Genomic DNA, 19,689 nt, shown 5'->3' on the forward strand with positions numbered 1-19,689 from the left:
CATAGGAACTGCAGATGCTGGAGAATCCGAGATAACAAAGTGTGGAGCTGGATGAACACAGCAGGTCAAGCAGCATCTTAGGAGCACAAAAGCATCCGCTGTACCTGTTGTGGCCTCCTCTACATCTGGGAAACCAAGCACAGGCTTGGGGACTGCTTTGCAGAACACCTACGCTCGGGTGGTAATAAACAACTGCACCTCCCAGTCGCGAACCATTTCAACGCCCCCCTCCCATTCCTCAGACGACATGTCCATCCTGGGCCTCCTGCAGTGCCACAATGAAGCCGCCTGAAGGTTGCAGGAACAGCAACTCATATTCTGCTTGGGAACCCTGCAGCCCAATGGTATCAATGTGGACTTTACAAGCTTCAAAATCTCCCCTCCTGCTACTGCATTCCAAAACCAGCCCAGCTCGTCCCCGCCTCCCTAACCTGTTCTTCCTCTCACCTATCCCCTCCTCCCACCTCAAGCCGCACCCCATTTCCTACCTACTAACCTCATCCCGCCCCCTTGAGCTGTCCGTCCTTCCCAGACTGACCTAACTCCTCCCTACCTCCCCACCTACACTCACCTTTACTGGCTGCATCCCCATCTCTTTAACTTGTCTGCCTCCTCTCCGCCTATCTTCTCTTCTATCCATCTTCAATTGGCCTCCCCCTCTCTCCCTATTTATTTCAGAACCGTCTCCCCCTCCCCCTTTTCTGAAGAAGGGTCTAGGCCCAAAACGTCAGTTTTTTTGCACCTAAGATGCTGCTTGGCCTGTGTTCATCCAGCTCTATGCTTTGTTACACCAGAACTGTACATAGTTGTGGTCTCAAAGCTCCACATAACTGTAAAGTATTCTTTTACTGTTTACTTTCTCACTTAGCTTTAAAATTAGTAGAAAACATGGATATATTATTATTAATCTCTTTACCAAACTACCTGCAATTATTAGTCAGCAACTAGCCTACACTCCTACACTGAACCTTACAGCAGCCCACTAGTTACAGCCCAACTTAAAAACGTCCCATTTATCCCACACACTGCTTCCTGCCCATTATTCTATCTTTTATCCATTAAAGTGTATGATCTAGCATATGAGCATTTGGTTTATGTAACAATTTTTTCAGCTGTTTGAAGCATCTTTTGAAAATCCAAGTGCATTTCTCCTACTGGTTCCTCTTTATTTACCTTGCCGATTACATTATCAAAAAGTGGAATAAATTTTCCAAACATGATTTGCCTCTCTCAAAACCATGTTGACTTGGTCTGATCATACTATGATTTTTGTAAGTGCAATATCTTAGTTGTCAGGTCAATCGTTCGCTCTTGCTCTTTCTCTCTCTCTCTCTCCTTTGCACAAAAGCACTATTGCATTTGTTACTGAGAATACCGAGAGGCCTGGTTAGAGCGCACATGGAGAAGATGTTTCCACTAGTAGCAAAGACCAGGACCCGAGAGCACAGCCTCAGAGTGAAGGTGCGACCCACTAGAATGGAGATGAGGAGGAATTTCTTTAGGATTCAAAGGATCGTGAATCTGTGGAACTCATTGCAGCAGATGGCTGTGGAAGTCAAGTCATGGAGTACATTTAAGACAGGGGTAGATAGATCTTGATTAGTAGGGGGAACAAGGGTTACAAGGAGGAGGCAGGAAAAGGGTTGAGAAACACATTAGCCATGATTGAATGACAGAGCAGACTCAACTGGCCAAATGGCCTAATTCTACTCCTGTATCTTATGGTCTTATGATTACCTTCCAACCCACTGGGATTGCTGCAGCATGTAAGAAATTTTGAAAGTCATAACCAACGGAACAATTAATCTTTGCAGCCACCATTTTCGAACCCTAATCAGATCCATGAGATTTTTAGTCCTTACTGGTTTCACTAGCAATTTTTCTCAAAAATAATTGGTAGTTAAGTTTCTCAGTTTTTATTGGTCTCATTGTTCTATATTATTTTTGGCATACTTTGAAGACAAACACAAAGTATTTATTTAGTGCATTATCATTTCCTTCTTCCTGTCTCAACCTCCAATAGGAAAACTTTTACATTGCTATTCTTGCCCTTCATTTATATTTGCAGAAACTCGATGTGTTTTCATATTTCTTGCTAGCTTATTCTCATTCCATTTTCCCCTTCTCAACTTTTGGTCGACCTCTCTGTTTCTAAAATTCTCCTCCATCTTAGGTTTACTATCATTCATTGCAACATTCTAAGCATATTCTTTTAATCTCATATTCCCATTAAAACCTTCAGTTAGCTTCAAATAGATCACTTTGCATGTGAGGATTTTGTTACTCAATGGAACATATTTCTGTTGTGAACTTTAAATGATTTCCTTCATTACTTACCATTGCTTTTCACAGTAGCTTTGTTATTTTATTTTCCTGGCCAACTTTATCCAACTCTTCCATCATAGCCATGCTATTAGATTCATTTAAATTTAAGATGCTCGTTTGAGACAAACATGTGACACTTCCAAACAAAATGAAATTCCATCATGTTAGAATCACCCTGTCCCTTAGGGTCCTACACTATGGGATTACTAACTAATCATACCTCACTACTGAATATGGGATTTAACACAAGCCTTACCCATGGCTGACTCCACAACACACTGTTCAGAGTCTGTCTCAAGCATCCTCCAGATTACTTGTGTCACTTTGCCATGTCCAGTTTATATAATTAAAATGCTCCACAATCCTTTGTTAAAATCCCAACTCATTACTAATCGATACTTTGTCCAATGTTATCAGTGGGCTAAGGGAGTCTGTAAATTTCTCCCACAAGTGTATTCTGCCCCTTTCCTTAATCGCTATCAATAATGATTTTACTTCTTTTACTTCTTAGATAAGATCATTTGTCCCATTATCAGGAACATTGAGTCTTTTTCCATTCTGTCTGCCTTATCAAAATGTCAAGTACAGTAACCCAGAATACCTAGTTTCAAAGTTTGGTTATCTTGCAACAAAGATTCTGTAAAGTTGTTATTATACAGTCATAATGTCAGAATCATACAGCGCAGAACTTTTCAGTCCAACTCATCCATGCCAACCAAGTTTGCCAAATTCAACCAGTTCCATTTGTCTGCTATTGGCCCATATTCCTCTCAATCTTTTCCATTCATGTACATGTTCAACTGTCGTTTAAACATTGTAACTGTGCCTGAATCTACTGCTTCCTCTGGCAGATCATTCTAAATATGAATCACCCTCAGTCCAAAAGGCGTCCCTCAGGCTCCTTTTAAATCTTTCTCCTCTCCCCTTTAATGATTAAAGCTTTAACAGCATCTTAGGTTTGTTCAGTACATCTTCATCAATGGTGAACCTTTGATCTTTAACTGATAAATTCTTTGTCTGATACTACCTCTCTCATTAACACCTGATGGAGGACTGAGGCTCCAAAAGCCTGTGGTTTGAAATAAACCTGTTGGACTATGACATGACTGGTATCATGTGATTTCTGATCTCATCCACCTTAAAACTGTGCACTCTAGTTTTGAACTCCCTAACCCTAGGGAAAAGACCGTTGCCATTCACTTTATCTATGCCCCTCATGATTTTATAAACCTCAACCTCCTAAGCTTCAGTGAAAAAAAGTTCCTGCTTATTATTGTTAAGGAGCTACACATTTACTTGAGCTCTTGAACAGGGCCCAAGTGTTCTTGAGAGGCTGCTGTACATTCTAACAGTTGGTTGACTGGAATTTTTGTTAGAAAAACCCACCGAAAGCCCATGGAAAGTGATGGGGTGAGGTGTGGTGGGACCTCCTGTCATCACAATAAATACAATTTCCTACATGCTTTCATTTCTGAAGCAAGATTGCTGGTCTCAAAACATTAGCTTTTCTACCTACATAGGCATTGCCAGACCTTTGAGTTTCTCCAGCAAGTTTGGTTTTTGTTTTGCATTCCTTGTCCAGTGACTTTACCACTACGCGACCACCTCTCACAGCTGATGTTAACCAGAACACTGCAAGACTACGGGTTAAGGCAGGATAATATGGTCATGATCCCAACTACTGATCTCTCTTCTGACCCCTCTGCTGGCAGATATCTTGTGAGGACATGATCAAGGTCAGCACATGCCAGTGTGCCAAGGCTCACACATTAATAACACTTGGTATGAAGAAGAGAGGACAACTACTGCCAAGTGATCTGTAGATCTGCAAAGACTCAAATCGCTTCGGAAAAGAAGACAAGGAGGACAATTAGCAGAAAAATAAGAAATAAACGCTTGGTTGCCAGTTTAATAAAGCAAAAAGATTTATGCAATTTGATAACAACTGCTAAATTATATTCAATGTTCAAATGCATCACTGCAAATTCGCATAAAATAACAAAATCAGTTGGTATGGCTTCCACTACAAAATATTTCAAAGCAGCTCATTACAAGTCATTTATCTGTATTACACAGCTATTGTTAATCTGTGTGAATAATTTGCGCTGACATGTCAAAGGAGAAATTAAGGCATTTCAATGAAATGCAAACAGATTTCGACAGGACACTACTATCTGGCAACAGATGTAATGGGACGTTAAATGGCCTGTGTGTGATCTCTCTGGGAAAAACACAATATTTATTCATGTAGAACACTATTTTTAAAGGTTTTTAAGAAAAACACAGCTGCGCTATAAAGACTGCAGTTCAGTCAACTGATACACTGCAAGCAAATGTAGTCAGTCTCTTCAATGTAAATTAAATTCTTGGCATAACTTTGAACTTAGTTGAACTTCACAGCAAGAATCTGTTTGATATATACAAAAGATTAACTCAATTTGCTATGAACCAATATTTCCCAGGACCACTGACTGCAAAAGATACCTTAGCTTGCCACAGATGAGACTGCACACTTACCAGTCCAGCATATTGGGAAAAAAAGGCTATTTTCAACACTAAGCACACAGATGTTAAATGAGGATAGTCCCAGGAGATACAAACCAGACTGCTGAAACTGCATGCTGTGCTCTTTTCTTGCATCCTGTTTTCTACTCATTTGTCAACTTGGGCTTTAGGATACATTTACTTATATCTTTCAAAAAGTGTGAAAAGAAGGTGAGCCATTTCCCGCCAGGATCTACCACTAAAATCAAGTGAAATTATTTACAATTTATCTACAGCCAATTAAGAACATGTTGATTCCACTTGAAATGAACAGAAGGCAGTCTCGCCATGGTATGGCAACTTCACAAGTCCTCTAAAACATACTGTACACAGTAAGAACCATTCAGCATTCCCTATTGCTCTTTAGAGTCCCATATAAACTGTCAGTAAGAGCTTATATAACAACTTTGCTAAACAAGACTATTCTTCTCCTGCAATCCTCCTTTAACTCGGTTCAACTTTAGGCTAGCTGCTGTAAAAGCATAAAACAGTGTTAAGACCGGAATGCTTTTGAAATTAACAGAAGCCAAAACTATAGCTTTGAGATTTGCAAAATGGGTGATCAGCCAGAGATATTCACTTTCCCTCTTTTTAAAAAAACGTTTTTTTTAAAATAGGTTTTGTCATTTATAAATTCGCATTCAATATCTGACATCACAAGGTATGTCAGCAACTAGGGACCAGAACTTCAAGATTGCCAGCAAGAGTTAGGAGTGAGATAAAGAGAAACGTCTTTACTCAGAGTTGTTACAATTTGGAATACCATCCCTAGGAGTGTGGTGGAGGCTTATTCTATAGGTTTGTTCACAAGAGTGCTGGATATACATTTGAAAGTGATAAATTTAGAGGACTACACAGATGGGGCTGGAGAATGGGACTAACTGCATAGCTCTTTTGGGAGCCAGTACAGGTATGAAGGATCAAATGGTCTCCTTCTGTACCGTAAAATTCTACGGTTCTATGAAAATTATGGGTCTGATATTTATGTGAATTTGGGGAACATTGTTTTATTTATTCCTGTGTTCCAAGCCTCAAAGACATCCTACAAAGTTTAATGGTAGGATCTCATTTTAACATTTCACTACATTTACCATGCAGCCGAAACAGTCTGTTTGCTGGGTTAGATGCCTCCAGGTAGATGGTGATAGCAGAGAGTAAGGAGAAGATAATAAGTGGCAGAGGACCATTGGGACGTACAGGCAAACTGGGGTCAAGTGAATCTCTTGTGGAGTAGAAGGGGAGTAGAGGCATTCTTAAGGAGGAAATCAAGAAGGCAGAAAGGGGATATGAGATAGCCTTGGCAGATAAGATTAGGAGAATCCAAAGAGATTCTATTACATTATAAGCAAAAGAGCAACTCGAGCGAGAATAAGGCCCTATTTTTGATATTTATTGTCCACATTACAGAAAAGGTGGTGCTGTAGGCCTTAAAAAAAAAAAGGTGGCTAGATCTCCAGAACCTGATTCAAGCGTATTCCAGAAAGTCATGGGAAGTTAGGGAAGAAATTGCAGGTACCCTAGAAGAGATATTTTTTATCATCTCCAGCCATGGCTGAGGTGCTGGAGGACTGGAGAGGGACAAATGTTGCGTCTTTATTTAAGAAAGGCTGTAAGGAGAATAGACAATAGACAATAGACGCTGGTGTAGGCCATTTGGCCCTTCGAGCCAGCACCACCATTCATTACGATCATGGCTGATCATCCACAATCAGTATCCTGTTCCTACCTTATCCCCATAACCCTTGATTCCACTATCTTTAAGAGCTCTATCCATCTCTTTCTTGAAAGTATCCAGAGAGTTGGCCTCCACTGCCTTCTAGGGCAGAGCATTCCATATATCCACCACTCTCTGGGTGAAGAAGTTTTTACTCAACTCTGTTCTAAATGGTCTACCCTTTATTTTTAAACTGTGTCCTCTGGTTCTGAACTCTCCCATCAACGGAAACATGCTTCCTGCCTCCAGGGTGTCCAATCCCTTAATAATCTTATATGTCTCAATCAGATCCCCTCTCATCCTTCTAAACTCAAGTGTATACGAGGCCAGTCGCTCCAATCTTTCAACATATGATAGTCCCGCCATTCTGGGAATTGACCTCATGAACCTAAAGAAGCCTGGGAACGAAAGACCTGAGAGTCTGACACCAGCAGTGGGTAAGTTGCTGAAGGGATTCTGAGAGATAGGATTTTGCATTTGGAGAGGCAAGGACTGATTAGGGATAGTCAGTATGGCTTTGCATGGGAAATCCTGTCTCACTAACTTGAGTTTTTTGAGGACATAACCAAAAAGATTGATGAGGGCAGAGCAGTAGAAGTTGTCTACACAAACTTGAATAAACCTTTGACAAGGTTCCACATACTAGACTAAACTAAAGTTAGATTGCATGGGATTCAGGGAGAGTTTAATAATTGGATACAAAATTGGCCTAACGGTAGCGTGCAAGAAAATGATGGTGGAGGGTTGTTTTTTTAGACTGGAGGCCTGTGATCAGTGTTCTGCAGGGTTCAGTGCTGGGTCCACCTCTGTCATTCATTTATATAAACGATTTCAATGAGAATTTAAGAGGCATGATTAGTAAGATTGCAGATGACACCAAAATGGATGGCACAGTTGACAGTGAACAAGGTCATCTAAGATTACAAAGGGATCTTGATCAATTGGGTTGATGGGCTAAAGAGAGGCAGATGGAGTTTAATTTGGATAAATGTGAGGTACTGCATTTTGGTAAATAAGCAAAGACAGAACTTTATAGAATTAACGGTAGAGCCCTGGGTAGTGTATTGAATAGAGACCTAGGGGTTCAGGTACATAGTTTTTTGAAAGTTGCATCACATGTAGACATGGTAGTTAAGAAGGTGTTGTAGCACACTTGCCTTCAATATTAATGGACTGAGCAATGAAGCTGGAATGTCATGTTGGTTGTATAGGACGTTGGTGAGGCCACTTGTGGAGTACTGTGTGCAGTTCTGGTCACCCTGCTATAGGAAGGAAATAATTAAATCGAAGAGAATTCAGAAAAGATTTACCAAGATGCTGGGAGTGGAGGGCGTGAGTTATAAGAACAGGCTGGTCAGGCTGGGACTTTTTTCACTGGAGCATGGGAGGGATGATGGGGTGATCTTGTTGAGGTTTATCAAATCATGAGGGGCTTAGACGAGGTGAATAGCAAAGGTCTTTTCCCTAGGGTGGATGAGTTCAAAACTAGGGGACATATTTTTAAGATAAGAAGAGAAAAATTTAAGAAGGGTCCTGAGGGGCAACTTTTTCCACTCAGTGGGTGATTCATATGTGGAATGAACTGCCAGAGGAAGTGGTGAATGTAGGTACAGTTAGAACATTCAAAAAGACATTTGGACAGGTATATGAATGGAAAAAGTTTAGAGGGCTATTGGTCAAGTGCAGGCAAATGGTTTAGTTTGGGAAACATCGTCAGCATGCAGTGTGGAAAGGTTCTATGCTATCCTGCACAGCTCTCCTTTGCTCTGAAAGCAAATATCCAGGAAATCTCAAAGCTATTATCTCTACTTTGTGACAAAATTATCTGCAGCATCTACAAAAACTCAATATAATTTATTTGCCCTGAAGAACTTCAGTCTCAATTACTACCTTTCGGCTGCTTCAACGATCGACTCACAGGCACCTACACAAACCTGCTTCTGAGGCAGGAAACAGGAACCCCGAAAACTCTTCCCTTTTCTAAGCTAGGCACGTTTTGCCAACTGCATTACCTCCATTCTTAAGCAATGTACACCAAAGCTCCAACCATCTTGGCCTTTATAGCAAGTCACCAAATGGAATATTTATCCATTCCATCAACAGAGGGAGCTCAACATTCATTAGATCGAAGCATGCAAGCTTCCTCTATCCAACTGACTAATGTCTCACACACGGTTCACAATTTTGCCGCAACAAGTTCCCTTAAACTTTCTCTTTATATATTGTATCTTGCCATCTTTTTACTTTGCACAAGAGAAGGTATAGTTGTCATCAACTCAAAGCAGGAATCCCAGAAAACATGACTCTGCTTGTTGCTAGCAACCAAGACTCAATAGGTGTATACAGAAATTTCTCAAGAGTTCATTTTCAAACAGCCTTACTTTACAAGTGATTTCCAGTCCATAGGAATTTTCACCTCTGCTTGATTGGCCACCTATCTTTTCAACTCGACTGATCACTCCCAGAGGGATGTCAAGAATCATCGAGGGATCCTGTACAAAAGCAAAAGAACATAATTGCTTAAGATTTTAACATATTCAGTTATGTCACTTGCCTCAGACAACAAAACATCACCTAAATTTTTTTAGAAATTCACTATTCTTCAAATTAGTGAAATATGATTAGATCTCATTGTGAATGCTATTTGGCATCTGTAAGTGTGTGAAAACTTCAACCAAAATAAAACAATTAGGAAGGAAAGTCATGGAATATGGCCTTGTTAACTGCATCCCTTAAGTTATTAACCTTGTGGCAACCTATTTCTGCATCAAAATTTTAAAAAATGGTATTTTTAAAGAATTCCATAAATTGAAAAATAGTGAAAGAAATTAGGGATTCTAATGAAATGTATGAAACCTTTTTATTTTCAGCAGGTAATGAAGTAATTTCTGAGTTTTAGCAATCTTTCAGCATCCAGTGGAGTAGAAATTTTGCAGAGCAAGGATGTCTTTTTCTATGGGACTTACAGCAAGGAAAATAGAGGACCAGAGGAAATTGCTGCTCCCTCTCATGCACATGTCTCACCAAATAACAGAATCAGCAAAATTTATAAAAGGAGGCATGATTACTCAAATGCTAGCTAACTTTAAGCAGGAAATATGGTGAGAAGGGATACAATGGTGGTTCTGTAAGTAAGGATAGCTTCTATCACACCAGAGAGTTAAGGCCTGAAAAGTTAAAAGGTTGAAACCTTCTCTTTGATAAAGTAATTGCAGGGAATTTCACAGATATGTTATGGTTAAGATGCTAAGATAATTATCTAATAAACCAGTGTTGCTATGACATGAATTCGGGCTAGTCTAGATTTGCTCTCTTCCATCTCAGCATAACTTTCCTTACAACGTTCACATTTGCTACATGTGGTCATATTTGCCTCCTTTTATGTTCCAGTACATGGAAACCAAACAAAAAAATTCAGATTTTATCACAAGCCCCTAAGAACACAATTTGATTGAGCCCTATATTTACCCTAACACAAGATTGTCAAATGATGTCTGAAAGAAATTTCACAAATTCAAGAGTTGGCTTGTCCAATCCATTGTCTCGCCTGTGTAATTGATACAATTGGAATAATCTGTATAAACAAACTCAAATGAAACATTCTCTTATTTAAGTTATCATTTGTATGGTGTTTGGATAAGTTCCACTTCACAAACCTAGACTCTCATGGCTTTGTTGGTGACATTTTTTAATTGCATAAAATAATCTATTGACTGCTTTTAAATTGTGAAAGAGGGCAAGTTATAACTTCTTGAACCATGCACAGAGAACAGGAAAATCAGACTTGATCCAGATTTGCATATGCCTTCCTTTCCCCACAGACAGAACCATTATCTACCAGTTGGGAGCAAGTCACATAGTTGATAAAAAACAAACAGAAAATGCTGGAGAAACTCAACAAGTCTGACAGCATCTGTACAGACAGAAACAGAACTAAACCTTCATGTTAACATTCTGAAGAGGAGTTATAAGGAGTTGAAATGTTAAATCTTTCTCCTTCCACAGAAGCTACCAGATCTGCTGAGTTTCTCCAGTGTTTCCTGTGTTTGTTTTGGATGTCTAGCATCCACTATATTTTGCTTTTACTTTTTCTCGTTAGGTTGGGCAGCTGAGGTGGGTAGCGAGTGTGCCACATGAATTTGAGGGGGAATGGTGGAAAGGGACGTGCTACTCTGAGTATGCAGCAGGACGTATGTCGGATATAGTATTAAGCAAAGAACGCACAGGCTTTGAGATCAATTACAGCTATGCCTGCATTGTTAAACTGTGGGAGGAGAGAATTGGGAGGGACGAAGAAATATTTTGGTGCAGGTAAGTTTTTTCCATTATAAAATCCATTTGGAATCTTTGTAAAAAGAAGCTGGAGTCTTCCTTTCAGCTCTTAATATTTAAAGCAAATAATTCACATCATCAAGACCTTACAATTTAGAGTTCCGGTGGTCCATTCAAGGCCAATCATCAGGATATCAACTGCAAGGCTGACAGAAGTGGAATAGTTTTTAAAAACATACACTCATACAAGTGCCTTGTATATTTAGTCCAACCTGAAGTATTTGGTAACCAATAAGTTACTTTCAAACTAAACAGTCTTTCGAAAGGCAAAATTTACTCAGAACTTAATTTATTTGAAAACAGGAAAATTCATATGCCACAACAGCAATTAATGTCTGCAACTAAGGATCCTTGAAAATAATGTGACTGTGTCAAAAAATTCTGCTGCAACTTAGACACGATGTTTCTGAATAAATTTCAATTTGAAATACAAGGCCTGAGCAAACGTGGCTTTCGAAATGGCTGAGCTATAGACTACGATTGTCCCATTTCTGGGGCAGGACATCTGGGTTTTAATGTGGTCATAACATCAAAAACTCAACTTTGTTCAGGGAGGGAGAATTTCATTTGACACCTTCACACCATCATTGCTAAGTAATCCACAATGGAAGTGAATGTTGGGTCAGGAAGGGTTTTACACTGATTCCCTCAAGTAAACAGCCTATTGACCCTGTTGGTTTGTTCACATTAGTGCATTAGGCAAGATACCAGAGGACAACCAACAGCCCAGTAAGGAGTTAACGAGACGACAGACAGCAGGAAAAAGTAGAAATGTTCATTAGCTCATGATGCATTTATAGTGTTATACAGTTGTTTTAACACTATTGTAGAACTAAATATTTGTTTCTGCATTAGCAATACAAGGTAGTTTGTACTACTACTCATGTAGGTTTCCACACCACAATATTCCAGATGTGGACGTTCATAGGCAGCACAGGACTGCTCAGGAGCGAGACGATTTAGAACAGCAAGTGGGCACCAGGTGGAAACATCGTCATAGCATCTTTCCCCTGTTTGAAAGGCTACCAATGTCTGCTTGTTGGAATTTTGTAAAGTATGGCTTTACGTCAGACAGGGTGGCCACTTTAGAAAACGAGGTGGCAGCAGGAATTATATTTAAAATGACAAATGAGATCAAAACCCAAGTAGAGAACAATGTTAAATAAGTTAAATTCTAGACTACAGCAAATAACTGCATGAAAACCTTTTGTTTTGAAAATAGTCATAGGTTAGGTGGACTGGCAGAGAACTTATGATACTTGTTTTAAAGTGTAAGCATGGAATTAATTTTGTTTAACAAGCACAGACAGTGAATTCAATTTGGAATGTTTTCAATTTCATTTTCTTTTCGTTTCCCACCACTGATACAGCTTACAAATGTAGAAACATTTCATTATATCAGCAGCATGAACAGTACACAGTACAATCAATCTTGCATAAAATTTAAGGGCATAAATGTTACTTTTAACGCAAAAATAAGAATACAGGCAATAGGAGCAGGAGAAGACGATTTGCAACAGCAAACTTGCTCTTCACCCTTCAAATGGATAATAGCTGATCATCTCCATTGATGTCATTTGTATCCAGAAACAAATTTCTGCCTTGAGCCTATTCAATGATTGAGCGTTCAGTCTCCTGGGAGGAAAGAATACCGAAGATGCATCGCCTTCTGAGTGAATAAATTATTTCTCATTCCATTCTTAATAGGCCACTCCTTAATCTCAAACAGCTTCTCCTGGTTTTAATTTCTGCAGCCAGGGAAATGTCCTGCCTAGGTACACTCTGTCGTGCTCCATAAGAATTGAGCTCACCTATGATTTTTCAAATATTTGTCGAGAATAACAGGCCCAGAATAACCGTGCTGCAGGCCAGTCACTTAGCATGTCAAAATCCACTTGGAGTGGTCTCCTTGAACGCTCCTCACAGCTCACATTTGTAGCAAATAGTTGTCACCAGCCAATTCAGAAATATTAGATTTGGTACCCACATCCAAAGTACTGGAGAATAACATGCAATAATGCAGAGCAAACAGAAAATCAAATGGTGGAGAGTTGACTTCAATGGAGCTAAAACAAAGGAGAGCATGATTGATTGGAATAAGAGTTCGCAGGAAGATCAGTAGCTGAACAACATGGCGCCTTCGAAGAGCAGATGGTTTCAGTACGGTCGAAATATGTTCTCTCCCATGGAACAGGTAAGACAGGCAAATACAGAATTCCATGGAGGTAGAAATTTACATCAGAAAGAAAATGTACGCTTTTGACAGGCCTAGGCCAGTAACTACAATTGAGAATCACTAGAAATGCTGAAGTTTTGGGGGAAGAGATGGAAAAACAAATAAGAAAAGGACAAAGACTATGAGAAAAGACCATCAATGAACAAAGAGGTACCCCAAAGATTTCTATATGTATATAAATAATAAGGTGTTAAAGTAAGCGCAGGGGTGATTAGAGACCAAAAAGGGGATTTACAGACACAGGTGAGGGGGCACGGGGCACTTGTTAGACCCCAGCTGAGTATTGTGTATAGTTGTGAGCACCATATTATAGGAAAGATGTAAATGCATTGGGGAGAGTGCAGATGCTAGTCACAAGGATATTTCCAAGATTAAGAAACTCAGTTTTCAATATTGATTGATGAAGTTGAGACTATCTTCGCTGGAGAGAAGACAGCTAAGAGGAGAACTGATTGATGTTTTCAAAATTGAGAAGGGCTACGCAGAATAGATAGAGTGTAGCTATTTCTGGTTATATAACAAGAAAAAGAGAACAAAGATTTAAAAAGTTATGTGCAAATGAAGCAAGGGTTTCAAAGAAAAAAATATTTCCCAGAGTAGTTTGGGTATAGAATGCACAACTTACAAACATGTTGAAGGCTGATTCAATTGAGGCATTCAGGAGGGAAATCGATGTTTTTTTTTGGATAATAATGGTATGCAGGAAGAGACAGGAGATTAGCACCAGATAAAGATAGTGTAGGCACAATGGGCCAAATGGCCTCATTCTGCATCAAAATAGTTGTGATTCAGAATATCATTTATACAGATTGTGAACAATTTGACCTTAAGCGCTGATCATGTGATAATCATTCAGAACACACCACATGCTGAGGATTCCTGTTCTGTTTGAGACACATAGAAAATAGAAGGAGTTAGCGTTTTGGTCCTTTGAGTCTGATTCAACCTTCAATATGATCATGGCTGTTATTCAACTCAGTCTCCTGTTCCCACTTCTCCCCAAATCCTCTTCACCATTTTTCTTGAAAATCCTCTGCGTTTTGGCATCAACAGTTTCCTGTGGCAGAGAATTCAACAGGCTGACCGGATTCTAGGTGAAGAAATTCGTCCTTATCCCAGCCTTTAAAGGGCTATCAAGAACATCATTCCTGCAATTACCCTGTCTAATCCCATTAGAATTTTGTAGGTTTCAATGAGATTTCCCCTTATTCTTCTAAATTCCAGTGATATCTTAACCAATGCAGTCTCTCCCTGTACGTCAGTCTTACCATCCCAGGTATCAGTCTGGTAAACCTGCCTTGCACTCCCTCATAACCCAGGACATCCTTCTTTGGATGAGGTGGTCAAATCTGGACAGAATACTCCCAACTGTCGTCTTATCAACAGTGACAGCAAAACATTTGCCTTGTGTACCCAAATCCTCTCACAACAAAGACCAATAGATGCATTTACCTTCTTCACAGCTTGTTGCACCTGCACGCTTACTTTCTGTCACTGGTGCACAAGGATACCCCGGTCTCAGTGCATCTCCCCTTTCCCCAATCTAACAACATACAGATAATAATGCGCCTACCCATTTTTGCTACCAAAGCACATTTATATACATTATAGTGCATCAGTCATGTACTTGCCCAATTACTTAACTTGTCCAAATCATACCAAAGCTTCTTTGCATTCTCCTCACAACATACCCTCTTATCCAGTTTTGCATCAGCTAGAAGCCTGGAGATAGGACATGTAGTTTCCTCAAACTTCAATATAAACCATGAATAGCTGGGGTCAAAACATCAATCCCTATGGTACCCCACTAGTCACTGTCTGCCATGCAGAAAAGACTCCATTTATGCATATTATTTTCTACTAACCAAGTTTTAATCCATAGCAGCAACAAATCCTACATGCTGTCATTTTGCTTTGTACAATCCTGTGTAGGACCTTATCGAAACCTTCAATACATTAATTAATTGGTTCTCCTTCATCTATGCTACCAGCAACATCCTCAAAAATCTTCAACAGATCTGTCAAACAGGATTTCCCTTTCATAAATCCACACAGAATAATGAGATTGGGCAGAGTTAAAGTAACCCATTATCACATCCTTTGTGACAGATTCTTTCATTTCCCTTCTGCTGGCCTCAAACTTACAGACCTGTAGTTCACAATTCTCCAAATGGTAGGGTTAAATTTGTTGCCTTCCAGTTTTCAGAGCACTTTCCAGAATCTATAGAATTTTGAAAGTTAGCCACCAATGCATTCATTATCTCTACCTACCACCTTCATAACTCTGGGATTGTAGCTTATCGCAACCAGAGAACTTTGCAAGTTTCATTTGGCAATTAATTTTGAAGGCCATCTGTTTATTAATACTAGTTTCTTTCAGTTCCTCATTTTTATAAGTGCCTAGGTTTCATATTGCTTACAGGCGATTTCTTGTATATTCCTTCGCGAAGATAGATTCCACCATTTTCCTATTCTCCATCAGTTTCTTGCTCTTTTTGTTGGATTCAAAATGTTTCCAATCCTCAGACATACAATTCTGACAACTTTATAAGCCATTTCCTCAAATCTAACACAATGTTTAACTCATTTTCTTAGCCACAGCCAATTTTCCTTTCCTCTTGTTTTATGTCCTGGACAAATGAATATTTCAAGAAGACATGTAATGTTTCTTTAAACGGTAATCATTGCCTACTGTCAAATCTTTTCACATATTTTCCAAATCAAATCGATAACTTACTCTGCATATCTTTGTGACTTTATTTGCTCAGATTTAGGACCCTAATTTCAGAATAAATAATTACCGTCAAACAATGGTCACCGTCATGAGCATTCATTTGCAGTAGGCTATTATTAAGGTCTTTCTTATCACATAATACTAAATTTAAAATACCCTGCTACCTACTTGACTCCTCAATGTCCTGTCACAGAAACCCATCTCATACACACTCCACGAATTCATCAAAAGCATTGGTGCTACTTAATTTCACCCAGTTTATATACAAAGTGAAGACTTTCATTATTACTGTACTGCCCATGTTACAAGTAACTCAAATTTCCCAAATTATACCATGGCTGACATAATCAATAAAGTTTGCTGCCCAGTTAAAAAAAAATCCCCCCAATGTTTGCTGCCCTTTCTGTTTCTTAGCCCCACTCAAACTGATTCTCAATCTCAAATCCTATTTGACCATTGTATTAATTTAACCCCTTCTTAACTGGTACCCCAACCTTCCATTCCCTTCTACCTGCTCTTCCTAGTTGATGAACATCACTGAATATTCAGTTCTGAGTGCTTGTCACCCTATAACAGAAACTAAGTTATATCTATTTACGTCTATTTGCCCCTTCAAACCATCTTTGTCAAGAATGCTACATGCATTCAGAGTAACATTAACTTTGTCTTCATAACGTGACTCCTATTTGATGTTTGCCTTCATTTGACAAAAAACACTGAATGGTGATTTCTCAAATTAGTATATACTGAAATATTCATTTTAAATCAGATGTTTTACTGATGCCTTCAGCATTACTGATGAGATTACTTATGCCAGGAGACCCTAGCTCTGAACTAATAACTAGGCTTTTTTGGACATGGCAGACACTTAAAATCATGCACAATATTTAATTCCTCTTTGTGAGGATGCAAGCATGTCAAGCTTTCTCATGATAGATGTAATCTAATTGCCTAAAAAAATTCAACCAATATTTTAGAAAATTAGAAATCAATTTCACTTCCAATTGATAAAGACTTACCGGAGGCAGAACATAAAATAAATAAAATGTTTTTGGAGTGAAATGTATGATACATACCTGAGAAACAGAAAATTAAAGAAAGATCTTAAAAACAGTTGTATGTGACAAAATAGCTGTATTGTTTTAAAAAATCTGAAAAAAACCATGTTCATTTATTTATATTGTATCGATATGATCAGTATAAAGATTATTAAAGACTAGGAAAAAACATATTGTTTCAAATAACTGACATCAGGGATGACAGAAGATAAAAGCAAGGAGATGGAAATTAAACACCACGACTGCTGGTTGTGGTAACTGCAAGTGTAGTGTAGTGTTGTGCGATAGAAAAGCATCACTGAAACTGAAAGGAAGAATCTACAAGAAAAGCTTGTATACTGGAAAAACTTGCAAAGTTCTCTGGTTGCGATAAGCTACAATCCCAGAGTTATGAAGGTGGTAGGCAGAGATAATGAATGCATTGGTGGCTAACTTTCAAAATTCTATAGATTCTGGAAAGTACTCTGAAAACTGGAAGGCAACAAATTTAACCCTACCATTTGGAGAATTGTGAACTACAGGTCTGTAAGTTTGAGGCCATCAAGAGAGAGTCGACAGTTATATACAGTAAGATGCGAATGCTGAGATGGATATGTGCAGTCAGGAGAAAAATCAAAATCAGAATTAATACATTACAGGCTCAGTGAAGATTGTGGGAGCATTGAAAAATATAGGTGAGAAGAGATGGAATTGATAGGTATGTGGCATGGAGGGACAGAGGAAATGATGAGTCATGGTGATAGGATAGTCAGGAAGGAGAAGAACAATATGGTGAAGACCAGATAGAAAGGTGCAGTGAGGTGGGGCTTAAATGCAGCGGAATCAGATGAGGAATGGGTGCTCGCCAAAACAAGGGTTTTCATCCAACATTGTGGTGAGTCCAAGTAAAACTGGCTCAGCTATTACGGTATAAGGCTACTCCAACAATTCCACAGAATTTCTGAAAAGCTACACAGTTTTTAACCAATTTGTAAAACATCAACTAATTGGACAATTCAGAGTCCATTATTTCCTGGAACGAGTGACTTAGATTTAATTTTGTACTAAACCTATAAATAACATTATAAAGGGCTGCAAAATTTTCTCTCAAGATTAAGTGCAAGACCACAGGTAGAGAATACGGACATCAATGCTCCTTATTGTGCTCATAAATTACAGCAAGAAAGTGACATTCCAGAAGAATTGACATAGGAAATCTGATTTTGCTAGAAGTAAAATATAGTGATGCTGGAAATCTGAAATAAAACACTAAGCCTGAAAATATTCAGCATGGCAGGCACTATCTAGGGAGGAAGAACAGTTAACCTTTTAGCTCTTTGCATCAAAACGGAAACTGAAGAGTCCCGACTGAAACATCAGCTTTCCTGCTCCTCTGATGCTGCCTGGCTGGCTGCGTTCCTTCAGCTCCACACTGTGTTGCCTCAACTTCTGAGGAAAGGTTATTGACCTGAAACATTAACTGCTTACCATTCCATAGATACTGCCTGACCCTATTTTATTTCTCTTTAAGTATTACCATTGTGCCTCATTTACTTGAACTCAAGTAGTTTTATGGTTTTTGAAACAATGTTATTTCAACAATATGGCATGCTGCAGAGTTTGAATGAATCAATGGATTTAATTAGGGAAGAAGTTCAGATATTTTCCAGCTTAAACAAGCCTATCCAGTTTTTAGATAAATTATAATTGAAGCAGTCAGTTTGGCCCTTGCTTTCATTCATCATTCTAATATTACCAATGAAACGCACCCAGCCACAAAAGCAACCTAATAAACTTTCTAAACAAATATTCTTATGCGTCATTTTAATCTTTGGAACTTTTGAAACCAAAATCTTGCTTCCACTTTTTCCACTCACTTCCGTACTGACAGCTCCATTGACAATAGTTTAATACTAACAACACACTAACAATTTCCTTCAAAACTGTGATCTAAACAATTCCATTTACACTTCAGAGGAGTTTAACAGTAAGCTTTCAGTGAAGTAGAACTTTACAGAGATTTTGTTTTATTCTTTAATGGAATACGGACATTATTGGCGAGGTCAGCCTTTGTTGCTGATTCTTTTATACTTTTGAACTGAATTACTCACTCGGGCATTTCAGAGGACATTTAAAAGTCAACCACATTGCTATGGCCCTGGAGACAGGTGATTTGGAGTTTGGAGTGACAGGAATGCCTCACGTAAGTACCCGAGGCTAAATCATCTTGCTTTAACGGCTTTCCTTCCGTTAGGTCAGAAGTAAGGATGTTGTACAATATTCTGTGTGCTCAGTATTCAGTATCATTCCTGACACTTCAGAGACTGAAGCAGTCCATGTTCAGATGCAGCAAGGCCTGGATAACATTCAGACTTGGGCTGATAAATGGAGGGCAACATTCACACCACACAGATGTCAGGTAATGATCATTCTAACAAGAGAGAATCAAACCATCACTCCTTTACTTTCAATGACATTATCCCAATTTACCCAGTATCAACATCCCGAGATTTACCACTTACCAGAAACAGAACTACTAATCCATATAAATACTGCGGCTAGCAGAGCAAGTCAGAGGCTGTGAATCCTGTGACCAGTAACTCACCACCTGAGTCGCTGAAGCCTATCCAGCATCTACAAGGTAGAAATCAGGAATGCAATGGATTACTCTCCATTGCCTGGGTTGGTCCAGCTCCAATAACCTCAACACCATCCAAGCCAAGACATCCTGCTTGACTGACACCCTATCTAACATCTTCAATATTCA

At 39.0% G+C, this 19,689-nt stretch overlaps 1 protein-coding gene across 1 annotated transcript in view; it reads right to left on the reverse strand.

Annotated features, from left to right (window-relative positions):
• Window positions 1-19,689, reverse strand: part of mtm1 (myotubularin 1) — a 130,960-nt gene that overhangs the window by 69,495 nt on the left and 41,776 nt on the right. The window contains exon 5 of the mRNA XM_059651350.1: window positions 8,965-9,075. Within this exon, the coding sequence (XP_059507333.1) occupies window positions 8,965-9,075 (111 nt within the window). The remainder of the gene's footprint in view (window positions 1-8,964; window positions 9,076-19,689) is intronic.

The sequence above is a fragment of the Stegostoma tigrinum genome, chromosome 15 (genome assembly GCF_030684315.1).
Source record: "Stegostoma tigrinum isolate sSteTig4 chromosome 15, sSteTig4.hap1, whole genome shotgun sequence".
In the NCBI taxonomy this organism is placed as follows: Eukaryota; Metazoa; Chordata; class Chondrichthyes; order Orectolobiformes; family Stegostomatidae; genus Stegostoma; species Stegostoma tigrinum.